Source organism: Ovis canadensis, chromosome 14 (assembly GCF_042477335.2).
Source record: "Ovis canadensis isolate MfBH-ARS-UI-01 breed Bighorn chromosome 14, ARS-UI_OviCan_v2, whole genome shotgun sequence".
Taxonomy (NCBI): domain Eukaryota; kingdom Metazoa; phylum Chordata; class Mammalia; order Artiodactyla; family Bovidae; genus Ovis; species Ovis canadensis.
In genome coordinates this window covers 57,743,877-57,768,956 of record NC_091258.1, presented here as the reverse complement: position 1 = coordinate 57,768,956, position 25,080 = coordinate 57,743,877, and the positions used below count along the sequence as shown (strand labels likewise).

The following is a 25,080-nucleotide window of genomic DNA, read 5'->3' as shown; positions in this document are numbered from 1 at the left end:
AAATCTTTGTATTTAGAGATAAGATATGCTTTTCTGATTATAGGCAACTTCTTTTATGTCCCTCTATTACATTTTCTTTCATCAGAGGCTGGTCATATTTATTATATATTTTCTATATAATTTCTATTTCTCATCATTGTGAACATCTTCTTTTATCCCCATTAATAATCAGTGGGTTAGGTTTTAGGACATCTATTGATTTTTGCACTTATTCTCTACATTTTAGCTCTAATTTAAGTCCCTTATTAGTTTTAGGTTTTTCAGTGAATCTCAATTCCAAGAAGAAAGTTAGCATTGACAAATAATGCTAATTCTAGTATTCATTCTTCTTTTTTCTGACATAGCTAAAAATTCCGGAACAATGCTGAGTAGCAATGAGATCCAGAGTTCTTTATTATGATTTTAATAAGAATCTTTCTGGTGCTTCAATATTAAGGTTAATGCTAGTTATTAATTAAGACAGCTAACATCTACTGAGCATGTTCCCTGTCAGGTACTATGCGAAGGGCACTACACACATTTTAAAAAAATTAACCCTTACAATAAGTCTGTTAGTTTATCAGTAAGGTCCTATTTTATAGTACAGAAAATTAATGCTTAAAAAAATTAAGTATTCTCTCTCAGAAGGAAATCTTATGTTAAAATCTGCAAATAAATATGTTATTCCTGGGTAGTGAAATTGAGTATTTTAATTTTCTTCCTATGCTGAGTGTACTTCTTTCTTTAAAGATTTATTTTATTGAAGTACTCGCAAAGTTGTGTAATTTCTACTGTAAAGCAAAATGATTCAGTTATATACATACACACACACACACATTCTTTTCTCATGCTTTTTTCCTATTATGGTTTATCACGGGATATTAAATATAGTTCCCTGTGGTATACAGTACACTTAGTCTATTTCTAATTTATTAATACTTACAAGAAATCTTCAGATTGTTAACAAATTAAAAATTAAGTTATTTTAAGTTAATATGAATAAAAGTACCTACAACTATTTCAAAATATCTAAAGTGAGATACACAGGACTATGTTTAGCACTGGCTTGATTTTACCCTGAAGAGTTCTTGAAAATATTGTCCTGATTACAGCATATTTCTGAAATGACTTTATACTGTTTTATTTGAAAGTAAATATCCATATAAAGCTATGGGCCAGTATCAGCTATTTTAGCAGATAAAGAAAAGGAATCTTAGAATCACTGAAGGTTATGAGACTGGCTGGTAGAAAAACAAAATTAAAAACAAACGAAACAGGATCCTCTAAGAAGTTTATTAAAATGCACATCTCCAAGCTCCCAGGATTCTTATGTAGCAGTTCTCAGGATCTACACTTTAAAGAAGCATTCCAGATGAGATGATTTGGTTCTAGGTGGCCACACTGAGAGCCACTGCTCTAGATTACGAGGACGACAGGAAAGATGCCACAGCCTAAGGAAGAGCTTGTTTCCTCAGCTACTATTTCAGATTCACAGAGAATTCATCCTCAGTGGTGAGTCTGAGACTAACCTATAATATTTAAGTATTATATACAAGTACATATTATATATGGCTCAGCCAGTAAAGAATCTGCCTGCTATGCAGGAGACTCGGGTTAGACCCTGGGTCAGGAGGATCCCATAAAGAAGGAAATGGCAACCCATTCCAGTATTCATGCCTGGAAAATCCCATGGATAGAGTCTGGTGGGTTACAGTCCATGGGATCACAAGAGTCAGACATGACTTAGTGACTCAACCACCATATACAAACAATATAATTGCTTCGTTAGGAAAAAAAAAAATTCAAACAGTGTTCACCATTTTCATTTTATGATCTAAGAATTATGAAAAGTCTAGGCAGTGGAAGTCATTCAATAATATACTTATTGGGATAACAATTTTAAAAGAGCTAAATAGAAATTATACACATGATTTACAAGCTGCAAAAGCTCTTCCATTCAAAGAAAGACAAAAACCACCACAGAAACTTAGAATGGAAATTTTTGAAGGAAAAACCAGCTTACCTTGAGATAGCTGTGTTTTTAGAGCTCTTGTATCCTGTGTAAAGGCAGAACCAACTGCACTGCTTTGGGAGAGGGCACTGCTGCTTGATGCTTCTGTTCCAAAGGATGTCAAGGAGCTTCCAGCTTTAAGAAAAAAAAATTTTAATGACAATAAAAAAATTTTTTAAACCTTTCTATTATATAAAGTAATATACCATGTTAGTGATGATAACTGTCCTTCCCCATAACACTTGAGCAAATTAATAACACTAGAAATCAATGAAACTCAATCAAAAAATAATTTTGAGAAAATTTTGGCAGTATATACAAATAAAAGCAGGACCATATGTACTCCAGCTTCTCTGGAAGCAAATGATTTTGGTAACATGCAATACTGTCTTGAGCAGTTATGCAGGTAGCACAGCAGAATGCACATCAGATAGAGAACCTTCAACACTAACATGAAGGTTCAATTCTTTTAAAACCAAGTATCTGTATAAACAGCCAAATCAGCAGACAGGTCTACAAAGAGCTTTTCCAGCATTTCCAATGGGAGTCCATTTTAATGCTTCTCCTCAGGACAGCATTGTGGGGCTATGTTCTGCCTAAAGCAACCACAAAAAGTTCTGACAATGGGAAGAAAAAAATCCCTCAAAAGGACTCAATTCTTTGCTATATTAGGTTATGTCAATCTTCTCTACATTTCTTCAGAATTTATGAATCAATCACTTTCCACATGCTGTGATCTCTTAATATTTAATCTACATAGGTTTCCAACAGTCTTCCTTCCCCACCTCTAAATTAAATCTAAAAGTGGTACTCAGAATAATCTTTTATGAAATAGAAACATCATCACATCACTACAGTGCTTAGGACCCTCTGGTGGCTTCCCACCATCCTCAAGATAAAAAGTTCAAATTATCTGCCTTAGTTTATAAGCAATCACCCCCACCCCCCGCCAATCTGCCTACCTCTTCCCTCATTATTTTCATGTCTACTCCACAACAGTTTAACCATCTGCTTTTAAATTACTTGAACATTATGAACATGTCCCTCACATCTTATTTTCAAGCTAAGCAACTCTAGTTCCTTCAACCATTACTTACCTTCACATATTCTTTAAGCCTTGCCTCTTTGACTTCTCCCTAATTTAATGAATTCTAGTTGTTCAAATCCCTCTTAAAATGGGGCTGCAGAATTTATCACAGCACCTCAGATGGTAACAATGAATGGATTCCTTAAGAGTTGTAATCCATTCAGGCTGTGGTCGCAGTCAGCTAAGGAGAGGCCTAACATAATCTCCCACATGCCCAGAAATGTTGAGACGAGTGCTCTCGATAATTCTGTAGAACGCTGAACCCATTTTTATTACCCCTAGTATCTCTAGGTACTGACCAAGATATAGACTACTCTGATGATGCGTATTCAACCTCTATCCAGCTCTGTGTTTTCTCACCTGACTCAACCTCCCACTGCTTGCCCTCTGGTTAGAAAACTCTTCTATATTTTCCATCTCTTTTCTGAGTTCTTGGTCATATAACACCCACCTCCTTCATGCCAATTTTGCTACTGATTTATCTCTAATTACCTTTTATGTATAGGGTGAGGGAGGGATCAATGTTAATTTTTTCCAAATAGATACCCAGCTGCTGCAACATTATTTGCTGGAAAACTTTCCTCCTTTCCACTGAACTGTATTGGCATCTTTGTCTTAAGTCAGCACTTAAACAGGTCTATTTCTAAATCCTCTATTCTCTACCTGTGTTTGTCTATTGTTGTGTTATCACTCCCTGTCCTCAATCTTGAAACAGCATATACTTCAATCTTCCTCTTTCTTCAAGAGTGTATCGGTTATTATAGAGTTTGTATTTTCATACAAATATTAGGATCAATGTGTTAATTTCTATTTTTTAAAGTGTGATGGGATTTTTACTAAGATTATGTTCAACCTGTAAATTTGTAATTTGGGGGAAAAGTGTCACCATAAAAATACTGAATCTTTTAACCCATAAGCATGTATTTATGTAGATTTTTAATCTCTCTCAGCAATGTTTTGTCATTTTTATTGAAGAGCAGTTTTCCCAGCGTCAGCACTACTGACACGGTGGGCTAGACAATTCTTTGTTTTGAGGGGTGGTCCCATGCATTGTAGGATGTTAAGTAGTAACCCTGGCCTCTATCTACTACCTAGTACTAGTACCCAAGTTGTGACAGAAAAAAATGTCATCAAACATTATCAAACGTCCCCTGAGGGAGGGGGATGAAATGATCTTCCCTCTTCTCAGAACCACTATTACAGAGGCTTTTAAATATCTTTTAAAATATTCATTCCTAGGTATCTGATGTTACTGATGCTATTATAAGCTGCAATGCATTTTATATTTCATTTACCAATAATCTGTTCTCGATCAGCAAATTTTATAATTTGTCAGATGGTAAATAAAATATTCTAGGCTTTTCAGGCCACATGATCTGTTACAACTATACAACTCTGCACCTGTAGTGTAAAAGTAGCCACAACATGCAAATAAATGGGTATGGCTGTAGTCTAATAAAACAGGAGGCTGGCAAGATTTGGTCCACAGGCCACAGTTTGTCAACCTGCCTATTCCGAATATAAAAATTTGGTTGATTTTTGTGTGTTTACCGTGTGTCCCTTACCATGTTAAATTCACTTATTCATTCTAGTGGTTTTAATATTCCTTCGCATTTTCTCTACATACAATCATGTCACCTTCAGATAATGACACTTCTAGTTCTGCCTTTCCAATCTCTGAATCTTTTTTCTTGCCTTGTTGGACTGACTAGGACCTCTAGAAGAATACTACATGAAATGAGATACAATTCTGCTTTCACTTTATTCCTTACCTTAAGGGAACAGCCTTCATTATCCCACCATTACGTATGCAAGCTTTTCATTTCACTGATCAAATTAGGAAATTCCTTCCTATTCCTTAGTTGTTGATAAAATGAGTATCAAATTTTATTGAACACTTCCTCTATATCTTTTGGGATTGCAGCTTTTCTGCTTCATTCTGTTAATGTGGTAAATTACCAATGATTTTCAAATGTTATAACATCTTTGCATTCCGGAGATAAACTTTGTCATTATGTACTAACCTTCTTATGAACTGCTGACTTCCACTGATAAGACTACGTTGAGGATTTTTATATGTATGTTCATGGAAATTAGCTGTAATTTTATTTTCCTGTAATAATTTCACTTACATTTTGGTATCTTATCTTGCCTTCATAACCTGGTGAGGAAGTGTTCTTCTCCTTTATTCTCTCAAAGAGTTTGTGAGATTGGTAAAATTATTTCTTCCCTAAATGGTAGAATTTACCAGTAAAGCAAACAGTCTAGAATTTTCTTTATGGAAGATTTTAAATTGCAGTTTCAACTTCTTTTAACTTTATGAAATTTTTTTAAAAGCCAATTTCTGGCTTTATTGATATTATATATATAGGATTAGTTTCTATTTCCTTTCTGTTTTACATTTTTTCTTCTTTCTAGTACTTTTCGGCTAATTTTCTTTCCTTTTTTTTTTACCTTTAATAAACTGGTAGCTTAGAGCACTGATTTTAAAATATTTTTGTTTTCTTATATATGTGTTTAAAGGTATAAGCTAAGCAATGCTTAAGCTCCACTCAAAAATTTTGATATGTTGTGGTTTATGATCATTATATTTTAAAATATCTTCTAATTTCTCCTATGATTTCTGCTTTAATTCATTAATGATTTTTGTAAGTTTGTTCAACTTCTAATTGTTTGTACATTTTTTCAAGTTATCTTTATTACTAATTCCAAACTTAACTTCTTGGTGGTTTGAGAAAATATCATGATTTCAATCTTTCTGAATTTAATGTAACTTCTTTTATAGACCAAGACTTGATCTATCCCATTGATTGATCCATATTTACTTTAAAAGAATCTGCTGCTGCTGCTAAGTTGCTTCAGTCGTGTCCAACTCTGCGATCCCATAGACAGCAGCCCACCAGGATCCTCCATCCCTGGGATCCTCCAGGCAAGAATACTGGAGTGGGTTGCCATTTCCTTTTCCATGAAAAGAATCTATATTCGGCAAGTGTTGGTGTTGGTGTACTATTTTATAAAAGTTACATTCACATTTAGGATTGTTACAGCTTTCTGATGAACTGCCCGCTGTACTGTTATAAAGAATCCTTCTGTATCTTTGGCAGTACTTCTGACTTTTAAGCAGTGTTGTCTGACGTTAACTTTTCTAACATAGTTTTCTTGTTACTAGTGTTTATATAGTATGCCATGCCTTTTTCTATTCTTTTACTTTCTTTTAATTCCTCTTTTATAAATATCATATAACTGGGTCTTTTAAAAAATTTTTATTTTAATTCGAGGCTAATTACTTTATAATATTGTGGTGGGTTTTGCCATACATTCACACGAATCAGCTATGGGTGTACAGGGGTTCCCCATCCTGACCCTCCCTCTCCCCATCCCATCCTTTAGGGTCGTCCCAGTGCACCAGCCCTGAGCACCCTGTCTCATGCATCGAACCTGGACTGGCGATCTATTTCACATATGGTAATATACATGTTTCAATGCTATTCTCTCAAATCATCCCACCCTTGCCTTCTCCCCCAGAGTCCAAAAGTCTGTTCTTTACATCTGTGTCTCTTTTGCTATCTCGCATAGGGTCATTGTTACTATCTTTCTAAATTCCATATATATTCGTTAATATACTGTACTGGTGTTTTTCTTTCTGACTTACTTCGCTCTGTATAATAGGCTCCAGTTTCATCTACCTCATTAAAACATAACATGGTCTTTTTTAAAAAATTCAGTTTGATGATCTCTGCCTTTTAACCAGAATGTTCAACTCCTTTACACATTACTGAAGTAGGTCTTTTATTTATTTTTGGCCACATCACATGTCATGTGGGATCTTAGTTTCCCCCAACCATGGGCACCCTGCAGTAGAAACACAAAGTCCTAACTACTGGACTGCCAGGGAATTCCAAAGTAGATCTTTAATAATCCTTAGTCTGTCATTCTTAATGCATGAAACACTCTCCTGGTTTATACTAACTTTATAAAGTTCATAAGCAAGTTAAGTGTTCATTAAACTCAGTGATTAAAAATTAATCTGTACAAAACACTAGAGACCTAAGAGAATCACTGTCTAATATGATTTGATTATTTAAGCAGCTAAAATGTATTCATTTGCCTGACTGTTCAGGCAATATACCTCCTCTTGCCCACAAGAGTAGTATGAGAGAGAGCATGCCATGGCTGTTTGCTGCTTCAGTTTATTGAGATAATTAATTTTTCCTAAAGGCCTATGAATTAAAGGCAGTAGTGACCTAATCTTTGCACATAAGAACTATCTGAGTGTCAGCTTAAAAAAACAACGTTTTAATTCTACACACTGTATCATTCCATTCAAAGTATGAGTATCTGTTTCCTCACAGTGGTGACAAAACAGAATATATTCAAACTTCTGGGTTTCTGTCAAATTGATAACGAGAAATGGTGTTGTGGTGCTGATTTAATTATCTCACCATAAGCAAGATTTAAGCATCTTTCCGTGTGTAAGGGCCATCTGTATTTTTTTTCTGAAAAAGGCAAAGTTAGTTTCTAACCTTAATCTATTTTTCAGTTGGGTTGTAGATCTTTATTTTCAGAAGCTCTTTAGATATTAAAGATACTAATCCTTCATGATACAAACTGCAAATAAAACTATAAAAAGATAATATATGAAAATTAAAATGGAAAAAATTCCCCCAAACAGCAGTAGAGTAATCCCAATTTATTTAAACCTCCTCTTTACATCAGAATACTAGGCACAGAAAATGAAAACAAGAGGCTTAGATTAAAATCTGGCTTAATTTGTATAAACACAAACTGTATCTGAGTTAATTCTGTTTCTAAAGAACATCTGCCACCTTAATCAATGCTACAGTTTTCCTCGTCCTCATTTAACTACTTCTAAATACTATATATAGTTCTTTAATTAGCCCCTCCACAAATTATTCTACCAGTATTGAAATCAAACAATCAAAAATAATTTGCTATTGCAAAAACTAGTCTACTCATATGGAAAACACAAGTAAAACCTACATTTTGACATTCAAAGAACACTAAACCAGCAAACCCCAATATAAAAATTAGATTAAAGTATTTATAAGGAATATATTAATGTATGTCACCACCACAAAATACTCTGATCAGAGGAGCAGGATGTGAGCAAGAGCAAAAGCAGCATTTGCTATGCAGACATTTTGTGCTAGACTCTGTTTCAAACACTTTTATAAATACTGTCAAGCAACTTCACAGTAATGTAGAAGGTAAGTACAATAATCCAGATGTTGGCTAACTATTCAACTTAGTGAAAGGAATCTCAAAAGGATAAAATAATTTGCAGCTGTCTCTTATTCTGAATCCTCAGAATAGGATTCTAATAGTCGTAACTAAAATAGGGTATACCTTGATTTAACATGGATAAGTTAACATTGATCTTTCCTTGAGTAGGATTAGGAGGTACATGGACCAAAGTTATTTCACCTATCCAAGAAGTAATTAAATATTTAAATTTTGATTAGAGATGAAAGAACTACCACCCCCAACAAAAATATATAAATTTGAAAAATGTCAATATTGTGTCAAAAAAAGGGAGTAGACTGAATATCAATATATTCCTCACCTAGCTCACCAACTAACTTCTCAACCACGCCTATCCCATTTTTTCATTTCTTCATATTGTGATATACAGACTTCTCTTTTCACCTACATATGCCATAATCAATCTGACTCTTCACCCTTCAGTACTAAAGTCATCTCCCTAAAACATATTCTCCTATATGGTTAACCACAATACCATTACCACATCTAAGAAAATGAACATCATCCTACATTTAGTCCTTACTCAAAGTTCCTCAATAGTCCCTAAAACATTCTTTATTATCAGCTTTTCCTAAAACTTGGGATCTGATCATACATTACATTTGGATGCTATGTTTCTTCAGTCTTCCCAAGTCTATAACAGCCCTGCTCCCTCTCCTCTTCACAACAGTGAATCCTTTGAAAAACTTGACCTTCTGAAAATATGTCAGTTTCTTCAAGGTTAGAATCTGCAGTTTTAGCAAGAATGCCCAGAAGTGAAGTTGTTTACACCTCTCCCCTGTATCATCACACCAGAAGACATATAATCAATAATTATGGCAATACCAAGCTTGATGAATTAATTAAGATGGTGATTAACCATCAGATTTCTCCACTATAAAGGTACATCTTATCCCTTTGTAATTAACAAGTAAACTGTGCTATGATACTTTAAGATTATTTTAACATCCTGTTTCAACCTCATTCACCCAATGATTTTAGCATCCACTGCTAATCCCTGCTAATTATTTCACTAGAGATTAACAATGGTGATTTTCTATGTTCACCATTCCTTATATTTCTTAACTAGCGTTATTTTACTTAAAAAAAAAAAAGTTTCCTTTTCCTTCTTTTTAAAAGGGGCCTAGATTCTGTTTAGTGGGGAAAAGTATTTAGAAAGCAAGAACTGGGTCTACACGTGTCCTTTGCTACTGGGTATCATTGCTTCTAAGCCTTTTCTATGAACAGAATCAGGAAATCATCAGTTTTTAAAAAATGAGTTCACACCTATACCTTCAATTCACATTTACTACCACAACACTGTTCTTTACCTTTCCCCATTCAATATGTGTATCTCCCTTCTCCAAGATAAAAATACCGTTTATCAACATCAATATATTATTCATATGCCTTATCCTATTATACATACAAAAAATAGTTTCGAGATGAACACCACCAATACCACTACCAATTATAAATCCTAAATCACATTTTCTAAGAGTTGTATTTCTTCTTGTAAGAGTGTAAAATATCAGTTAAAAGTTTACTTAATTAACAAAACTATTAACATACTAATGAGTTTCAAGATAAACTTGAAAACTGGATTTGTGATTCAGTGAAATAAACTGATAAGTGATTATATCAATGAAATCAATAAAGGTATACTTAAAAGGTAAAATGCACAGCTACAAAAAAACAAAAAAGTTAATCTAACTATATCTGGTTGTACAGGAGAGCCTTTGTCTTCTAGTCACAAGCAGGACTGTTATTAGCCTGTCTGCATTTTCTTATAGTGTTGTGTACGTTAGTTGCTCAGTTGTGTTCAACTCTATGCAAAGGACTGTTGCCCGCCAGGCTCTTCTGTCCATGAAATCCTCTAGGCAAGAATACTGGAGTGGGTATTCCAGGGGATCTTCCCAATCCAGGGATTGAACCCGCGTGTCCTGCACTGCAGGCGGACTCTTTTACTACTAAGCCACCAGGGAAGCCCACAGTGTTGTTTACTATTCCTTAACAATAGGATTATCTCCATTTCCCTTTTTGAAAACCCATCCTATTGGAAAAAAATGTTTATTTTAAATGGCTATATCTTGTGTAAATTTAAAATAATGCTCAATAAAATTTGGTAATTGGATATACCTAGATTTTAAAAAGCTACAATTCTAAGAGATGGCCTTTATGGAACCACTAATCATTAAGGACTGAAGTCTTCAAAATAACAGGTTACAAAAGGAAGATCAAACAATGTCTGAAAACTTGTGGAAGGTTTTATATATCTTTATGATAAAGACAGGAAAATTACGAAAAAGAAAGAAAGGAAAAAAGCACAACATACCAACACCAACAGCCCCAAACTGCTGGCCAACTAATGAGCTTGGACTGAACTGACTGTACGTTGGCATCCTGCCAAAAGGTCCATAGGAGCCCACTGACTGGAATGAAGAAGTAGATGAACCTAGTGAAGACTGAAGAAAAGATTATGGGTTAATTTATCAGGCTCTGAACAATACGTACATAATGGAAATAAATCTGCATATTTATATTTTAAAGAAAACTATTAAATTATAATTACTAGACAGAAGCAATTACAACTACTTGCAACATGCCTTTAATGTTATAACAGCTAAATAATCTGACTGCAATATTTGATTATATTTGTCAATTATACTGTGATTTATAAACACTTTTTTCTACAATGAACTCCTCTTTTAGGTTTCATTTTAGAGCAGATTTAGGAAAGAACCAAAGAAAAGTTACCTGCGTAAATAAACTGTTTAAAGAAAAATCAAATTTGGTTATATCAACAGTACTAAGTTTCAGTCTTGTGCTGACACACGTAAGATATCTCACTTTTGATTTTACTCTTTTCAATCGTTAGAGGTATACTATTACATTTACAGGCAAGAGATGCAGAAACAAACTATCCCATACAAAATCATTTACTATCTATACTTTAAATATAGTTATCGTTATGCTGGGGCTTCCCTGGTGGCTCAGACAGTAAAGAACCTGCCTGCAACGCAGGAGACCCAGACTTGATCCCTGAGTTGGGAAGAGCGCCTGGAGAAGATCCCCTGTTCAGTGCAGGCAACTATTTCTACGAGAACGTGTCTTTTCTCCCTTCATTTAAGAAGTGTACATTTTCTCAGGGATCCTCAGTTGTGGCATGCGGGATCTTTAATTGCGATATGTAGGATCTAGTTCCCTGACCAGGGATCGAACTCAAGCTCCCTGCACTGGGAGTGTGAAGTCTCAGCCACTGGACCACCATGGGAGTCCCAGCCATTTCTTAATAAAAAGCTTATCTTGTATTCAGAAGAAACAGTAAATAAACGTTAAAAGGTACTTTTTCTCCTCCTCCCCCAACCATTTTAATTTTACACAGCACTTCATATTTTCTTTAGGAGCGTTCATTAGGTATTTCCTTTTAAAAGCTGGAAGGCACATTCTATGCAAGATAATGCCTATATATTCTGCGTATTTTTAACAATCAGTTTTGTGAGAAACTAAGACTTTTATCACTCACAGCATAAAAGAGTAAGTTAAAAAAGACAACAAGCGTAATTTAGTGCAAATTACCAAAGACTTCTGATAAGAAAAAAAGTTGGTAAGAAAATGGATTCAGGAGGAAAGTCACATGGGGGCAACAAAGCTTTTAATCAGTTATGCCCTATATAAAATGCCCATGAAATACTCTTATGTTAACCTGTCTCCTGTGCTGCTGCTATAGTAGAAATCCAGAGTTTCTATGTATTTCCAGTTAACATATAAACGGGTACTATAATGAACATCCTCTTTAACTCATAATTTGCAATCTATTAGACATCACATGTTTCTGTTTTTAATAAAATACACAAATTTTCAAATTTCTCTTAATAAGAAGCCTTAGGCTCTTCTTTTTAATACTTTATTAAAGAATCAAATAATATATCTGTATATGTTAAAATCTTTTTGTGTTTGTGCTGACTATATAACACTCCATGTACACTATACAAACATATAACGTGATTCAGCATTTTTCTCATTAAACCTAGTAATCATACCTAAGAGTAGCCACCATCATCCTGGTTTGTAAAATGAACCATGTGTGAATAAAATAATAATAGAATATACGTGAATAATATAGTGGAATGGATCTTGGATTCTGGAGCCAAAATGCCTGGGTCGGTTCAAATTATGGCTCTATTTCAATTTCCTCACTTATAAAAAAGAATAACTATAGTACCAAGCTCAGAGAGTGTTGTGAGGTTTGCCTTATTATATGTGCAGTGCTTTTGACAGCGCTTCTCATAAACTCAGAACTCAATACACACTAGCTACTTTGTTGCTGCAATCAGAAAATTCTTATGATAAAAATTAATTCCTGGTTTTCTCTGGTGATCCAATGGTTAAGATTTCAGGCTTCCACATGGGAACTAAGATTCCACATGCTGTGTGGCGGAGCCAAAGGAAAAAAAAAAATCCCTCAGCTATTTCTTACTCTATTTAGTTCTGATTTATCATCTAAAGAGAGAAACCTGGATGAGAACATTACCCAGTTATTCTGGGTATCTAGGTAACTAGAAAATGGTAATAAGTTCCATGAATATTCAATAGAGAAAATTTAAAAGACTAAAACAAGGAGGTAAAATCCAAGGCTAGTTATGTGTATGAAATTTATTTGTACTCCAAGACAGATTTACAACGTTACCTGAACAATAGCTGGGTCCTGAGGCAAAGAACATTGTGGTTTTGGTGGCTCACAAACAGTAAGGTCTTTAATATCACTCCCACGGAATATTATGTATTCAAAGACTTCATCTCGAGGTGGTATTGGACGATCTGTTGGTCTGTCTTCTGTACCAAAGGACCGAACTGGTAAGAAAACAGAGGATATGAGCCAGGCGTCTACTCACTGTATTCAGATAGTGCCTTTTACAGTGCACTGTTTCAATAATACTAAGGGGCACTTAAATGCCCTCCATGAGAAAGCATTCATTAATTTGTAGCTAAAGTAAATCTTTTTTAAAGTGGAAAAGAAAGTGGGTTTTGCATAGAGTTACATGTGTTCAATTTAAAAGACTATCAGTATTATGAATACTGTATTAGAAAGTATTGTGTTCTTTCTACATTGTCACTTACTTACATCTTTGGTGGTTGTGGTAAGAGGTGCTAAAAAAAGCCCTTTCATTATTGATTTATTTTTAATGTTCCCATTCAGCAAAATAAAAAACTGGCAACTCGTATGAGTGAGTGAGTGAGTGAGTGAGTGAGTGAGTGAGTGAGAGAGTGTGTGTGTGTGTGTGTCTGTGGTGAAGATTTTCCCAATCTACAAAAATCCCAAAGTCGGGAAATTGAGCTTCAGGTTTAAGATAAGACAATGAAAAGAATATCTTCCTTGGTTAGTAGTACATCCTCTAGAAACCAAGTAAAGCCTCTGTGAGTTACTCGGCTCCATGGGACAGCCTGAAATGCCCTAGTTACCTAAAATATCTACCTCGTAATTAAATCTGACTATTCTAACACTCAGGATGGCATTATTCAAAGTTGAACTGTGACCAGCTGTTTCAGAGTAAACTAGCTAAAAAAAAAGATTCTGGAATCCACTGACTCAGATTTTCTGTGAAGAGGATACAGAAATCTATATCTATATTTTAAATCAATTCCTCAAGAGTTTCTTATTAATACTAAAGCTTCAGGTTCACTATCTTAGGAGACTTCTGAAAATGTTGACATCCCCATAGACACTCCAAATAAGAAAGCCTGCCATATCAGATATTATTCATTTAAAGAGTACCCTAGAGGAAGCAAATCCCTTAACACTGTGCAAAGTTTTATATTTTTCTGCAGAACTTATCCACAGCTAGACTGAAGATAATATTTCAGCTTAAATGCCTTTTTCTTAATCCTAAAAATTTTTTGAGGTACTTATGAGACTTTCAGGAAAAGATAATGGCATAGTTGTAGGTTTGCAGATGACTATTCCACCCTATAACTAAAGAAAATTAAAAAGTTAAAATACCCCTAAACCAAGAAAATACCTCAAACCTATACCATAAAACTTTATTAAAAAGCATCATGCAGATATTTTTTGAGTTAGTCCACTCTGGAAGGCCAACTCCAGAATCCACATATAGCATGCTAAGAATTTCCCAGGCATACTCCAGCTTGATGGATGGGGACACAGATGTGATAAAGGAAAAGATGTAGAATGTCAGAGCTGAAGCTCCTCTCTCTCTCTGGTGGCCAAACAATACTGTATCAGGGCAGAAGTAACAGACATGGTTTTATGTTTTGTCCTTTAACCAAAAAGCAAGCTAGGAAAATTACAAATGGATCAATCCCACTCCTAAACTCAGCACCAGCACTATTACCACCATACAAAGTTTTATTAAGTTCCAGACCTCCAAAGGAACAAATCAGCTCATCCTGAAGCTGCGGGCAGGTGGGGTGGGGTTAAAGGTCTTCCATCTATAAAACCAAAGAGAAGCTCTATTAGGCTATCCAAGGCATAACAAAACCATTCAAATGATATCCATGTATCCAAAAGAAGGATGAAACAAGAAAATTTCAGAAAGAACTGCTTTATATTCTCAAGAAAAGTAAAACTCACATACTGAAAACACAGAGTTAAAGAAAGAAAAAAAAGAGGTAAGACAAACATAGCTGCAGAATAAACATAATAAGAATAGTTTCTCAGAAAGACAACAGAACAAGTAAGACAAAATGCAACTAAAGATATAACAAATTTCCTGACATAAGGACCTAAATATGATCAGAAGGTTTCACTGTATTTCCAGGAAAAAAAAAAAAATAAAGAACTTTAGTGCAATATAAGCCATACAGACTTATCCTTTGCTACATCAAAATAAAGAACTCACAGAGACAATGGCATTGAAAAATAAGAGATGGACAATAAAATCATTTAAACACATTAATGTATGTGACAATTTACCCAGGTGCAAGTGTGCATGCATGTTCACTCACTCAGTCGTGTCCAACACTTTGTGACCCCATGCCTCCCAGGCTCCTCTGTCCATGGAATTTTCCAAGAAAGAATACTGGAGTGGCTGGCATTTCCTACTGCATTCCCCACCCAGGGACTGAACCCATGACTCCTGCATAGGCAGGCGGATTCTTTACCATTGAAGGTGCTAGGATAGGATGCAAATTTAATAGTTCTGAAAGACTACAAAGTTACCAAGTGTTAGAAAAGTGAAGTGAAGCTGCTCAGTCCTGTCTGACTCTTTGCGACGCCATGGACTGTAGACTACCAGGCTTCTCCAACTGTGGGCTGTTAAGATGGTATCTATTTCACACTCTATTCTCAGAAAAGTTGGGAGATGAAAATAAGAAGCAAAGGAAACATGAAAGGAAATTCATAAATGAATACTCCCAGCTTTTACAGTGAGGAGTTACCTAATAAAAGTTTGGGGGAAGTTGATAAATTCACATACATTGGCTTAAAAATTTGTTATCTTCGGTCGTAAAGATAACCCACAGTAGAGCTGAAAATTAAAAGCATACTTTCCAACATATGGTATGAAGAAAATCTCTATCATCAGCAAGAGAGTCAAAGTAAAAAATCATGGCAACAGACACCATGAAGAATCATTTGCACACACTAAGAGTTTGAGAAACAGGTTCTAATGATAGAGACTATTTGACCAGATTTAATGCTTTCAGGACAGTTCTTCTAGTATTATAAAAAATAACTTAATTAGAACAGCAATAAGAAGGGTATAAATGTCCGGAAGATAACAGAACAAATGAGAGGTAGTGAAGGCTGGAACCTGGATGCTAACAGCAGAAAGAGAAAGCAGGACAAGAACAGACAAAGTAGAAAATTACCAGTACTATTCTGCTACAAATAATTTTAATACATGAATTAGCTCATGTGCAACTGGCTAATAAGGGAATTATGTCAGTACAGTCAGAAATCACATTGTTTCATCCCTAATTTATTTTAACCTGCTATTTTATTTTATTTATTGTATTTTAGGGAGCAGTGGCTAAACATAGAAAACCGTGTAGGAACAGTGTATGATTCCCACTCACCCCAAGTTTCCTCCTGGCTCAGTAACCAGTCCTTACTGTGTGGTTCTTCCTGATCCTGATGCACTCTGTCCTTGCCTCCAAGTAGCAGACTAGCTCTGTTATACTTTCTTCCATCATGCTACCTTACTTTTTTTCCCTTTCAAGCTGGCAGACAACTCCATTGTTAGGTATACTTCACCAGCGATTTTGTTACTGTTATCTATTAATGCTTTTTCTTTTTGGTCACATCACCCGGCTTGCAGCAACTTAGTTCTCTACCCAGTGTTGAACGCAGGCCTCAGCATTGAAAGCGCCAAGTCCTAACCACTGGACTACCAGAGAATTCTTGATTTTTCTTAATTGCATTGTTGTTGTTTAGTTGCTAAGTCATGTCTGACTCTTTTGCAACCCCGTAAACTCTCGCCCATCAGATTCACTGTTGTAAGAATACACCACATGAGATCTACCCTCTTAACAAAATTTTAAATGTACATCACAGTATTGTTAATTACAAACAAAATTACAGCAGAGCTCTACAACTTTATCACCTTGCTTAAATGAAACTTTCTGCCCACCGAACGACCATGCATCTTTTTCCCCTACCCCTAGCAACTACTATTCTCCAGTATTTTTTCTTCTGTGACTTGGAAGATACAATGAAAAAGGAAGCAGAGGGTCAGTTTGGAAGTTACTGGACAAGTGATGGTGAAAAGGTACTTAAAGAGGTCAAAATATAATATGATTTATTAAATGTAATTTCTTACTCAGAATCTACAACTCTGTCCACATTTTTCTTCCCCAAAATAGACTGCTATATTATTTGTAACATCAAAAAGTTAGGTGAACATACAACAACATTAAACATACTATGCATGAGGCAGATTATAAAACTATTAATTTCAGAAGATTACAACTATTTAAAATAAATACATAGGTGTAAGGGGCATCATGCAAGATGGTGGAGTAAGAAGATCCAGGAATGGTCCCTCCACCCAAACAACTACTGGGCTGGCAAATGATCTGAAGAAACCATTTTGGCATTATGGAGTCTAACCAGATGCCTGTAGAATCCAAGTGAGCATCTAACGAAGAAAGAGGTTGCTAACTTTTGGTGAATTCTGGCATTTTGCACAGCGGCTGGCTATTACCATTCATCATCTCCCATCTCTGTAAAAGGCAGCTATGGGGACAGTAGCCCATGTTTCTGGCTAGCTTGCTGGTGCCATGTGGGGAACAGGGATAGTGTCCTACAAAAATTTAGGGTTGTATGCTATGATCTACCTAAAAATTCACTGAGAAGCCAGCCAGAGAGGCTGACCATTGTTTTAACCCTCAAGGGCAGGGCAAAACTGGCTTCCTCAGTAGTACTGGAGAAAGCATTTAGAAGATTTAGAATATCTTTTCTCCCCCTCAACAACAGCAGAATGCACATTACATTACGCATAGAACATTCTTCACAACAGACCAAATTTTAGGCCAAACCAACCCTCAATAAATGAAAAAAATTGAATTTTATCAAGTATCCTCTCTGACTAAAATGGAAATGAGGCTAGAACTCAGTAATAGAAGAGACCTTAGAAAATCACAAGTATTTGGCAATTAAACAACTGACTCATAAAGAGCCAATAAGACAAAAAAGATACCGCTAGGGAAAGTAAGAAAAATTTTGTATGGCTGATTCATGTTGAGGTTTGACAGAAAACAACAAAATTCTGTAAAGGAATCAACCTTCAACTAAAAAAATAAATTTTTTTAAAAAATAAAGAAAAAACTTGAAGACAAATGAAAAAGAAAACACCACCTGCCAATATTAGGGGATATAAAGAATGCCATACTCAAGAAAGAAATTTATAATTATAAATGCTATATTTTAAAAATCTCAAATCATCTATTAAGAAACTAGAGGAATCTGCCTGTGGTCCAGTGGCTAAGACTCTGTGCCCTCAACGCAGGGGGCCCAGGTCTGATCCCTGGTCAGGGAACTAGAACCCACAGGCCACCACAACTAATAGTCTGCACGCCGCAACTAATGAGCGAAGAAACCGAGGGTTGCAACTAAACCCGGTGCACTCCAAGAAAGAGAGAACAAAAAGATGAAAGAAATCAGAAAAAGAGCAGACTAAGCCCAAACTCAGCAGAAGGAAGGAAGGAAATAATAAGACTGAATTCAAGCCAAGATAAACAACACAGCAAACAGAGACACAGAACCATTAAAACCACAAGTTGGTTCTTTGAAAAGATCAACAAAATAGACAAACTTTCGCTAGTCTGCTGCTGCTAAGTCGCTTCAGTCGTGTCCGACTCTGTGCGACCCCAAAGACGGCAGCCCACCAGGCTCCCCCATCCCTGGGGTTCTAGTCTAGACTACAGAAAAAGATGGGGAAATGTAAACAACTAAAGTCAAATGAAAGCAAGAACATTCCTACCAACCTTACACAGATTAAAAAACTTACAGGAGAATACTACTAACAATTGTATGCCAACAAAATAGATAATCTAGACAAAAAAGAAAAATTTCCAGAAATATACAAATAACCAAAACTGACTCAAGAAGAAACAGAAAATCTCAACAGATCTTTAACAAGTCCAACAAAAGACTGGGCTGGTAGTCAAACCCTCCAAAGAACCAGGACCAGACTTCACTGGTGATATCAAATTTCACTGGTGAATTTTACTAAACATTTTAAGAATTAACATCAATCCTATTCAAACTCCTCCAAAAAAAAACAGAAGAAAAAGGAATATTTCCTAACACATTCTATGAGGCCAGCATTATCTTGATACCAAAGCCAGACAAAGTTACCATAAGAAAACTACATGAAAATCTCTTAAGAATACAGACACAAAAATCCTCAACAAAATACTGGCAGGCTGAATCAAAGAGTACATCAAAGGGACTATACTTCATGACAGTACAGTCCCTCTGACTAACTGTGCTGGCTAGGCCTTCTAATACACTGCTGTGTAACAGTGCTGGATGTGGACAACCTTGTCCTGTTTCTGTTCCTAGGGGAATGTTTTCTGTCTTTCACCACTGAATATGATGCTGGCTATCATGGAGTAAACTTCTGAAAGTCCCTTGGACTGCAAGGAGATCAAACCTCTATCCATGCAATTCTCCAGGCAAGAATTTACTGGAGTGGGTAGCCATTCTCTTCTCCAGGGAACCTTCCCAACCCAGGGATTGAAGCTGGGTCTCCTGCACTGCAGGCAGATTTTTAACCATCTGAGCCACCAGAGTGAAAGTGAAAGTGAAGTCACTCAGTCGTGTCCGACTCTTAGTGACCCCAGGGACTATAGCCTACCAGGCTCCTCTGTCCATGGGATTTTCCAGGCAAGACTACTGGAGTGGGCTGCCATTTCTTTCTCCAGGGGGGTCTTCCCAACCCAGGGATCAAACCCAGGTCTCCCACATTGCAGACATGTGCTTTACCATCTGACCCACCAAGGAAGCCCATATAAATAGGTTCTCATCTCTAGCTTCTGACCAGAGCTCCAAAACTTCTGTTAATTTTTTAAAAGATAAATGTTCTAATGTTTGGTCTTTGACCCTGGTTTGTGACACACAGCTCCTAGGTGATATCAGAGCATCACCCAGGAACTATGGATGGAGGTTTGTAACACTGTACAGGAGGCGGTGACCAAAACCGTCCCCAAGAAGAAGAAATGCAAAAAGGTAAAATGATTGTCTGAAGAGGCCTTACAAATAGCTGAGAAAAGAAAAGCGAAAGGCAAAGGAGAAAAGGAAAGATAGAACCATCTGAATACAGATTTCCAAAGAACAGCAAGGAGAGATAACAAAGGCTTCCTCAGCAATCAATGCAAAGAAATAGAGGAAAATACTTCAGATCTCTTCAAGAAAATAAGGGATAACAAGGCAACATTTAATGCAAAGATGGGCACAATAAAGGACAGAAATGGTATGGATCTAACAGAAACAGAAGATATTAAGAGGTGGCAAGAATACACAGAGTGTGTTAGTCGCTCAGTTGTGTCCAACACTTTGTGACCACAGGGACTGTCGACCACCAGGTTCCTCTGTCCATGGACATCTCCAGGCTAGAATACTGGAGTGGGTTGCCATATCCTTCTCCAGGGGACCTACCCGACGCAGGGGTTGAACCCAGCTCTCCTGCATTGCAGGCACATTCTATACCATCTGAGCCACCAGGGAAGCCCCCAATGTATCTGGTATAATGGAAGACTATTTAGCCATAAAAAGGAATTAAATTCTGAAATATACTACAATATGATGAATTTTAAAAGCACACTAAGTGAAAGAAGTCCATCACAAAAGATCTCATATTAGGATTCCATTTATCTGGAGTCAGAAAATCTACTGAAATAGAAAGCAGATTAGTAGCCACCAGGGGCTGGGGAAGGGGAAATGAGAAATTAAAGTAAGTGTCCTTCAAACTGTGGGCAGCACACAGAAGAAGTACACAAAAAGATCTTCATGAGCCAGATAACCAAGATGGAGTGATCACTCACCTAGAGCCAGACATCCTGGAATGTGAAGTCAAGTGGGCCTTAGGAAGCATTCCTACGAACAAAGCTAGTGGGAGTGATGGAATTCCAGCTGAGCTATTTCAAATTCTAAAAGATGATGTTGTGAAGGTACTGCACTCAATTTGCCAGCAAATTTGGAAAATTCAGCAGTGGCCACAGGACTGGAAAAGGTCAGTTTTCACTCCAATCCCAAAGAAAGGCAATGTCAAAGAGTGCTCAAACTATAGTATAATGAACTTTCAGATGTTCAAGCTGGATTTAGAAAAGGGAGAGGAAAAGGCCAACATCCGTTGGATCAGAGAAAAAGCAAGAGAATTCCAGAAAAATATCTACTCCTGCTTTATTGACTACGCCAAAGCCTTTGACTATGTGGATCACAACAAACTGTGGAAAATTCTTAAAGAGATGGGAACACCAAACCACCTGACCTGCTTCCTGAGAAATCTGTATGCAGGTCAAGAAGCAACAGTTAGAACTGGATGTGAAACAATGGACTGGTTCCAAATTAGGAAAGGAGTCTGTTAAGGTTGTATACTGTCACCTTGTTTATTTAACTTATATGCAGAGTACATCATGAGAAACACTGGACTGGATGAAGCACATGCTGGAATCAAGACTGTAGGGAAAAATAATCAATAACCTCAGATATACAGATTACACCACCCTTATAGCAGAAAGTGAAGAGGAACTAAAGAGCCTCTAAATCAAAGTGAAAGAGTAAGTGAAAAAGCTGGCTTAAAACTCAACATTCAAAAAATGAAGATCATGGCATCCAGTCCCATCACTTCACGGCAAATAGATGGGGAAACAGTGACAGAGTTTATTTTCTTGGGCTCCAAAATCACTGCAGATGGTGACTGCAGCCATGAAATTAAAAGATGCTTGCTCCTTGGAAGAAAAGCATGATCAACCTAGTCAGCATACTAAAAAATAGAGACATTACTTTGCCAACAAAGGTCCATCTAGTCAAAGGTATTATTTTTCCAGTAGTCACATATGGATGTGAGAGTTGGACCATAAAGAAAGCTGAGCACCGAAGAATTGATGCTTTTGAACTATGGGGTTGGAGAAGACTCCTGAGAGTCCCCTGGACAGCAAGAAGATCAAACTATTCAATCCTAAAGGAAATCAGCCCTCAATATTCATTAGAAGAACTGATGTTGAAGCTCCAATACTTTGGCCACCTGATGAGAAGAGCTGACTTGTCTTCTGGAAAAGACCCTGATGCTGGGAAAGACTGAAGGCAGGAGAAGGGGATGACAGAGGATGAGATGGTTGGATGTCATCACTGACTCAATGGACATGAGTTTGAGTAAACTCTGGGAGTTGGCAATGGACAGGGAGGCCTGGTGTGCTGCAGTCCATTGGGTCTCAAAGAGTCGGACACAACTGAGCGACTCAACTGATGGTTACACAACACTGTGACTAGATTAACTCATACATTTTATGGTGGCTAATTTTATGTTATTTGAATTTTACTTCAATAACACACACAGGGACTTCCTTGGCAGTCCTGCCCTTCCACTGCAGGGGTGTAGGTTCCATTCCTGGTCTCCTAGGTAGAGGAACTAAGGTCCCACATGCCTTGAGGTGAGGCAAAAAACAAAAATGAAACACACAGACACACCCCTACAAATATAGCAGTAAGAAAATACACAAAATGACAGTAATAGTTGGAATAGAATGCTGAAACTAGGAGAAGTTGTCCTCTATATGCTTAACTTCACGTTGTTACACTGCTTTAGTAAGTAGTCTAGTTTTTATTTCCCAAAATAGAAAAGTACACATTTTAAGCTAATGTTAAAAAGAGTGGGAAGTAGGGAAAGTATTTTTTTCCTGCATTAATTTTTAAAGAATATAATCAATTCCCTACTTCTGGCTACAAATAGCAAAGATTTATTAATAGAAATGTATCCCATGATACTTTTTTTTAAATAAAGAAATAGGGTCAAAGTTCTGGCAAAATCATTTATCTAAAATATCTCTATCTCTGAAGCTGAAGTGAATTTGCTCAGTCGTGTCCGACTCTTTGCAACCCCATGGACTATAGCCTACCAGGCTCCTCCATCCATGGGATTTTTCAGGCGAGAATACTGGAGTGGGTAGCCATTTCCTTCTTCAGGGGATCTTCCCGACCCAGTGATTGAACCCAGGTCTCCCACATTGTAGGCAGACTCTTTACCGTCTGAGCCACTCTATCTCTAGATCATGGCAAACTCAAACATACACTAATGTCAAACTTGGTTCACAGTGTATTAATACCCACGTGTGTGCATACTCAGTCGCTGAATCGTGTCCCCATGGACTGCAGCTGGCCAGGCTCCTTTGTCCACGGGATTTCCTAGGCAAGAATTCTAGAATGGGATGCCATATTCCTTTTCCAGGGGATCTTCCAGACGCAAAGATAGAACTCACTTCTCCTGCATTAGTAGGCGGGTTCTTTACCACTTGGCCACCAGGGGAAGACCCTTAATACCTATACATATAGTCAAAGTACACAACAAGAGGGAAGAGCTGTAGTGACCAAATTCCCAATACAGTATCTCCGTTATAAAATACCAAAGCTTTGTTAAGTTTAAATACAATAAATATATCCACAGTTAAATGTAGTTGGCACCATCAAAATGACATTAATATTTTCCAAAAGCCTTAACTTTTGGACACAAACTAAAAATTATAAATTAGGCTCTGATACTGATTGATAAACAAGAAAAACAAGTCTCCTGAATACTAAAAGGTGAGAGCAATAAACAAAAGGTTGATTACTCAAGAAATGTCCAAAAGTAAGTTGGAAAACTAAGTTCAAGTGGAAATCCATAATAACATTTATGAAGCAATCTTAAAATTAAAACTCCTCTCAAGTATCAATTGCAAGACCTGGTCCCAATCACTTATCCGAACGTAAGTTCGAACCAAGCTCATCATTCTCCATACACAGACCAAGTTTTCTGTCCTCCACCAAAGCGCCTCTCTACACGTGACCTATCCTAAAGTTCAGTTTAGATACTACTTATATTCATCATAGTTCTGTAGAGAAACAGAACCAACAGAATGCACATATATAGACACAGAGAGATTTAAGAAATTGGCTCATCTGAAAATCCAAAATGTGCAGAGTAGGCCAGCAGGCTGGAGACCTGAAGAAGAGTTGCAGTTTGAGTCCAAAGGTGGTTTCCTGGTAGCATTCTTTCCTTCTGGCTCAGAAGAGGTCAGTCTTTGTTCTATTACCTTCAACCTGACTGGATGAGGCCCACCCACATCCCACATCATGGGGGAGCAAATATGCTTTACTTAAAAGTACAATAATTTAAATATTAATCTGGTTAAAAAAAAAAAAAAACCCTTCAGAAACATCCAAAATATCTGACCAAATATCTGGGCACTGTGGCCTGGCTATGAGTGGGCATCCCTCATGGCTCAGAGGGTAAAGAATCCATCTGCAATGCGGGAGACCTGGGTTCAATCCCTGGGTTGGGAAGATCCCCTGGAGGAGGGCATGGCAACCCACTCTAGTATTCTTGCCTGGAGAATCCCCATGGACAGAGGAGCCTGGCAGGCTATAGTCCATGAGGTTGCAAAAAGTTGGACATGACTGCACAACTAAGCTCACAATGGCCCAGGCAAAGTGCCATAACAGTAGCCATCATCCAACTCTACCAGTAATATTCCCAGATGCTGGTAACATATTCTTCCTTTAAAAATCATATAGCATTCTACCACTGTATATAGTGACCTTTTTTAAAATCGAAAGATCTTCAGGACAAAGATTTGTATCCTTGCAATTAACACAAGTAGCTAACACAGTGCCCTAAATAGTGCTGACATTTGAATATTTCTTGAATAAATTTCACAGTGGAAAAAGCTATTAAGTAAGCTATTTCCAAAATTACTGAGCACTGTTTAATACCAAAGGAACTGAATTAAACTACACAATAAACCTACTTAGAATAAAATGGGAAAATGACTATTTACAGCAAAAAGAAATAACAGCTGGACATCAACAGAATGGGAAAACAGAAAGTATAGCACATGGATTAAAAAAAAAAAAAACAGCATATAAGCATCAAGTGGGGGTTAGGGAGAAGTGCTGAAAAGCTACATTTGGGGGCTTTGCTTGTGGTCCAGTGGTTATGAATCTGCCTTACAATGCAAGGGACACCGGTTCAATCCCTGATCCGGGAAGATCCCACATGCCGTGGAACAACTAAGCCCACAT

At 36.8% G+C, this 25,080-nt stretch overlaps 1 protein-coding gene across 8 annotated transcripts in view; it reads right to left on the bottom strand.

The window, feature by feature from the left end:
• LSM14A (LSM14A mRNA processing body assembly factor) overlaps positions 1 to 25,080 on the bottom strand; it is a 52,873-nt gene that overhangs the window by 15,314 nt on the left and 12,479 nt on the right. For all 8 annotated transcript variants that reach the window (XR_011248693.1, XR_011248694.1, XM_069550320.1 and 5 more), the window contains exons 2-4: positions 13,030 to 13,193; positions 10,675 to 10,804; positions 2,003 to 2,125 (exon numbers count right to left, since the gene is read on the bottom strand). Coding sequence is in view for 6 of the 8 variants with exons in the window: in XM_069550320.1 (XP_069406421.1) it covers positions 2,003 to 2,125; positions 10,675 to 10,804; positions 13,030 to 13,193 (417 nt within the window). In the remaining 2 variants the exon portion in view is untranslated. The remainder of the gene's footprint in view (positions 1 to 2,002; positions 2,126 to 10,674; positions 10,805 to 13,029; positions 13,194 to 25,080) is intronic.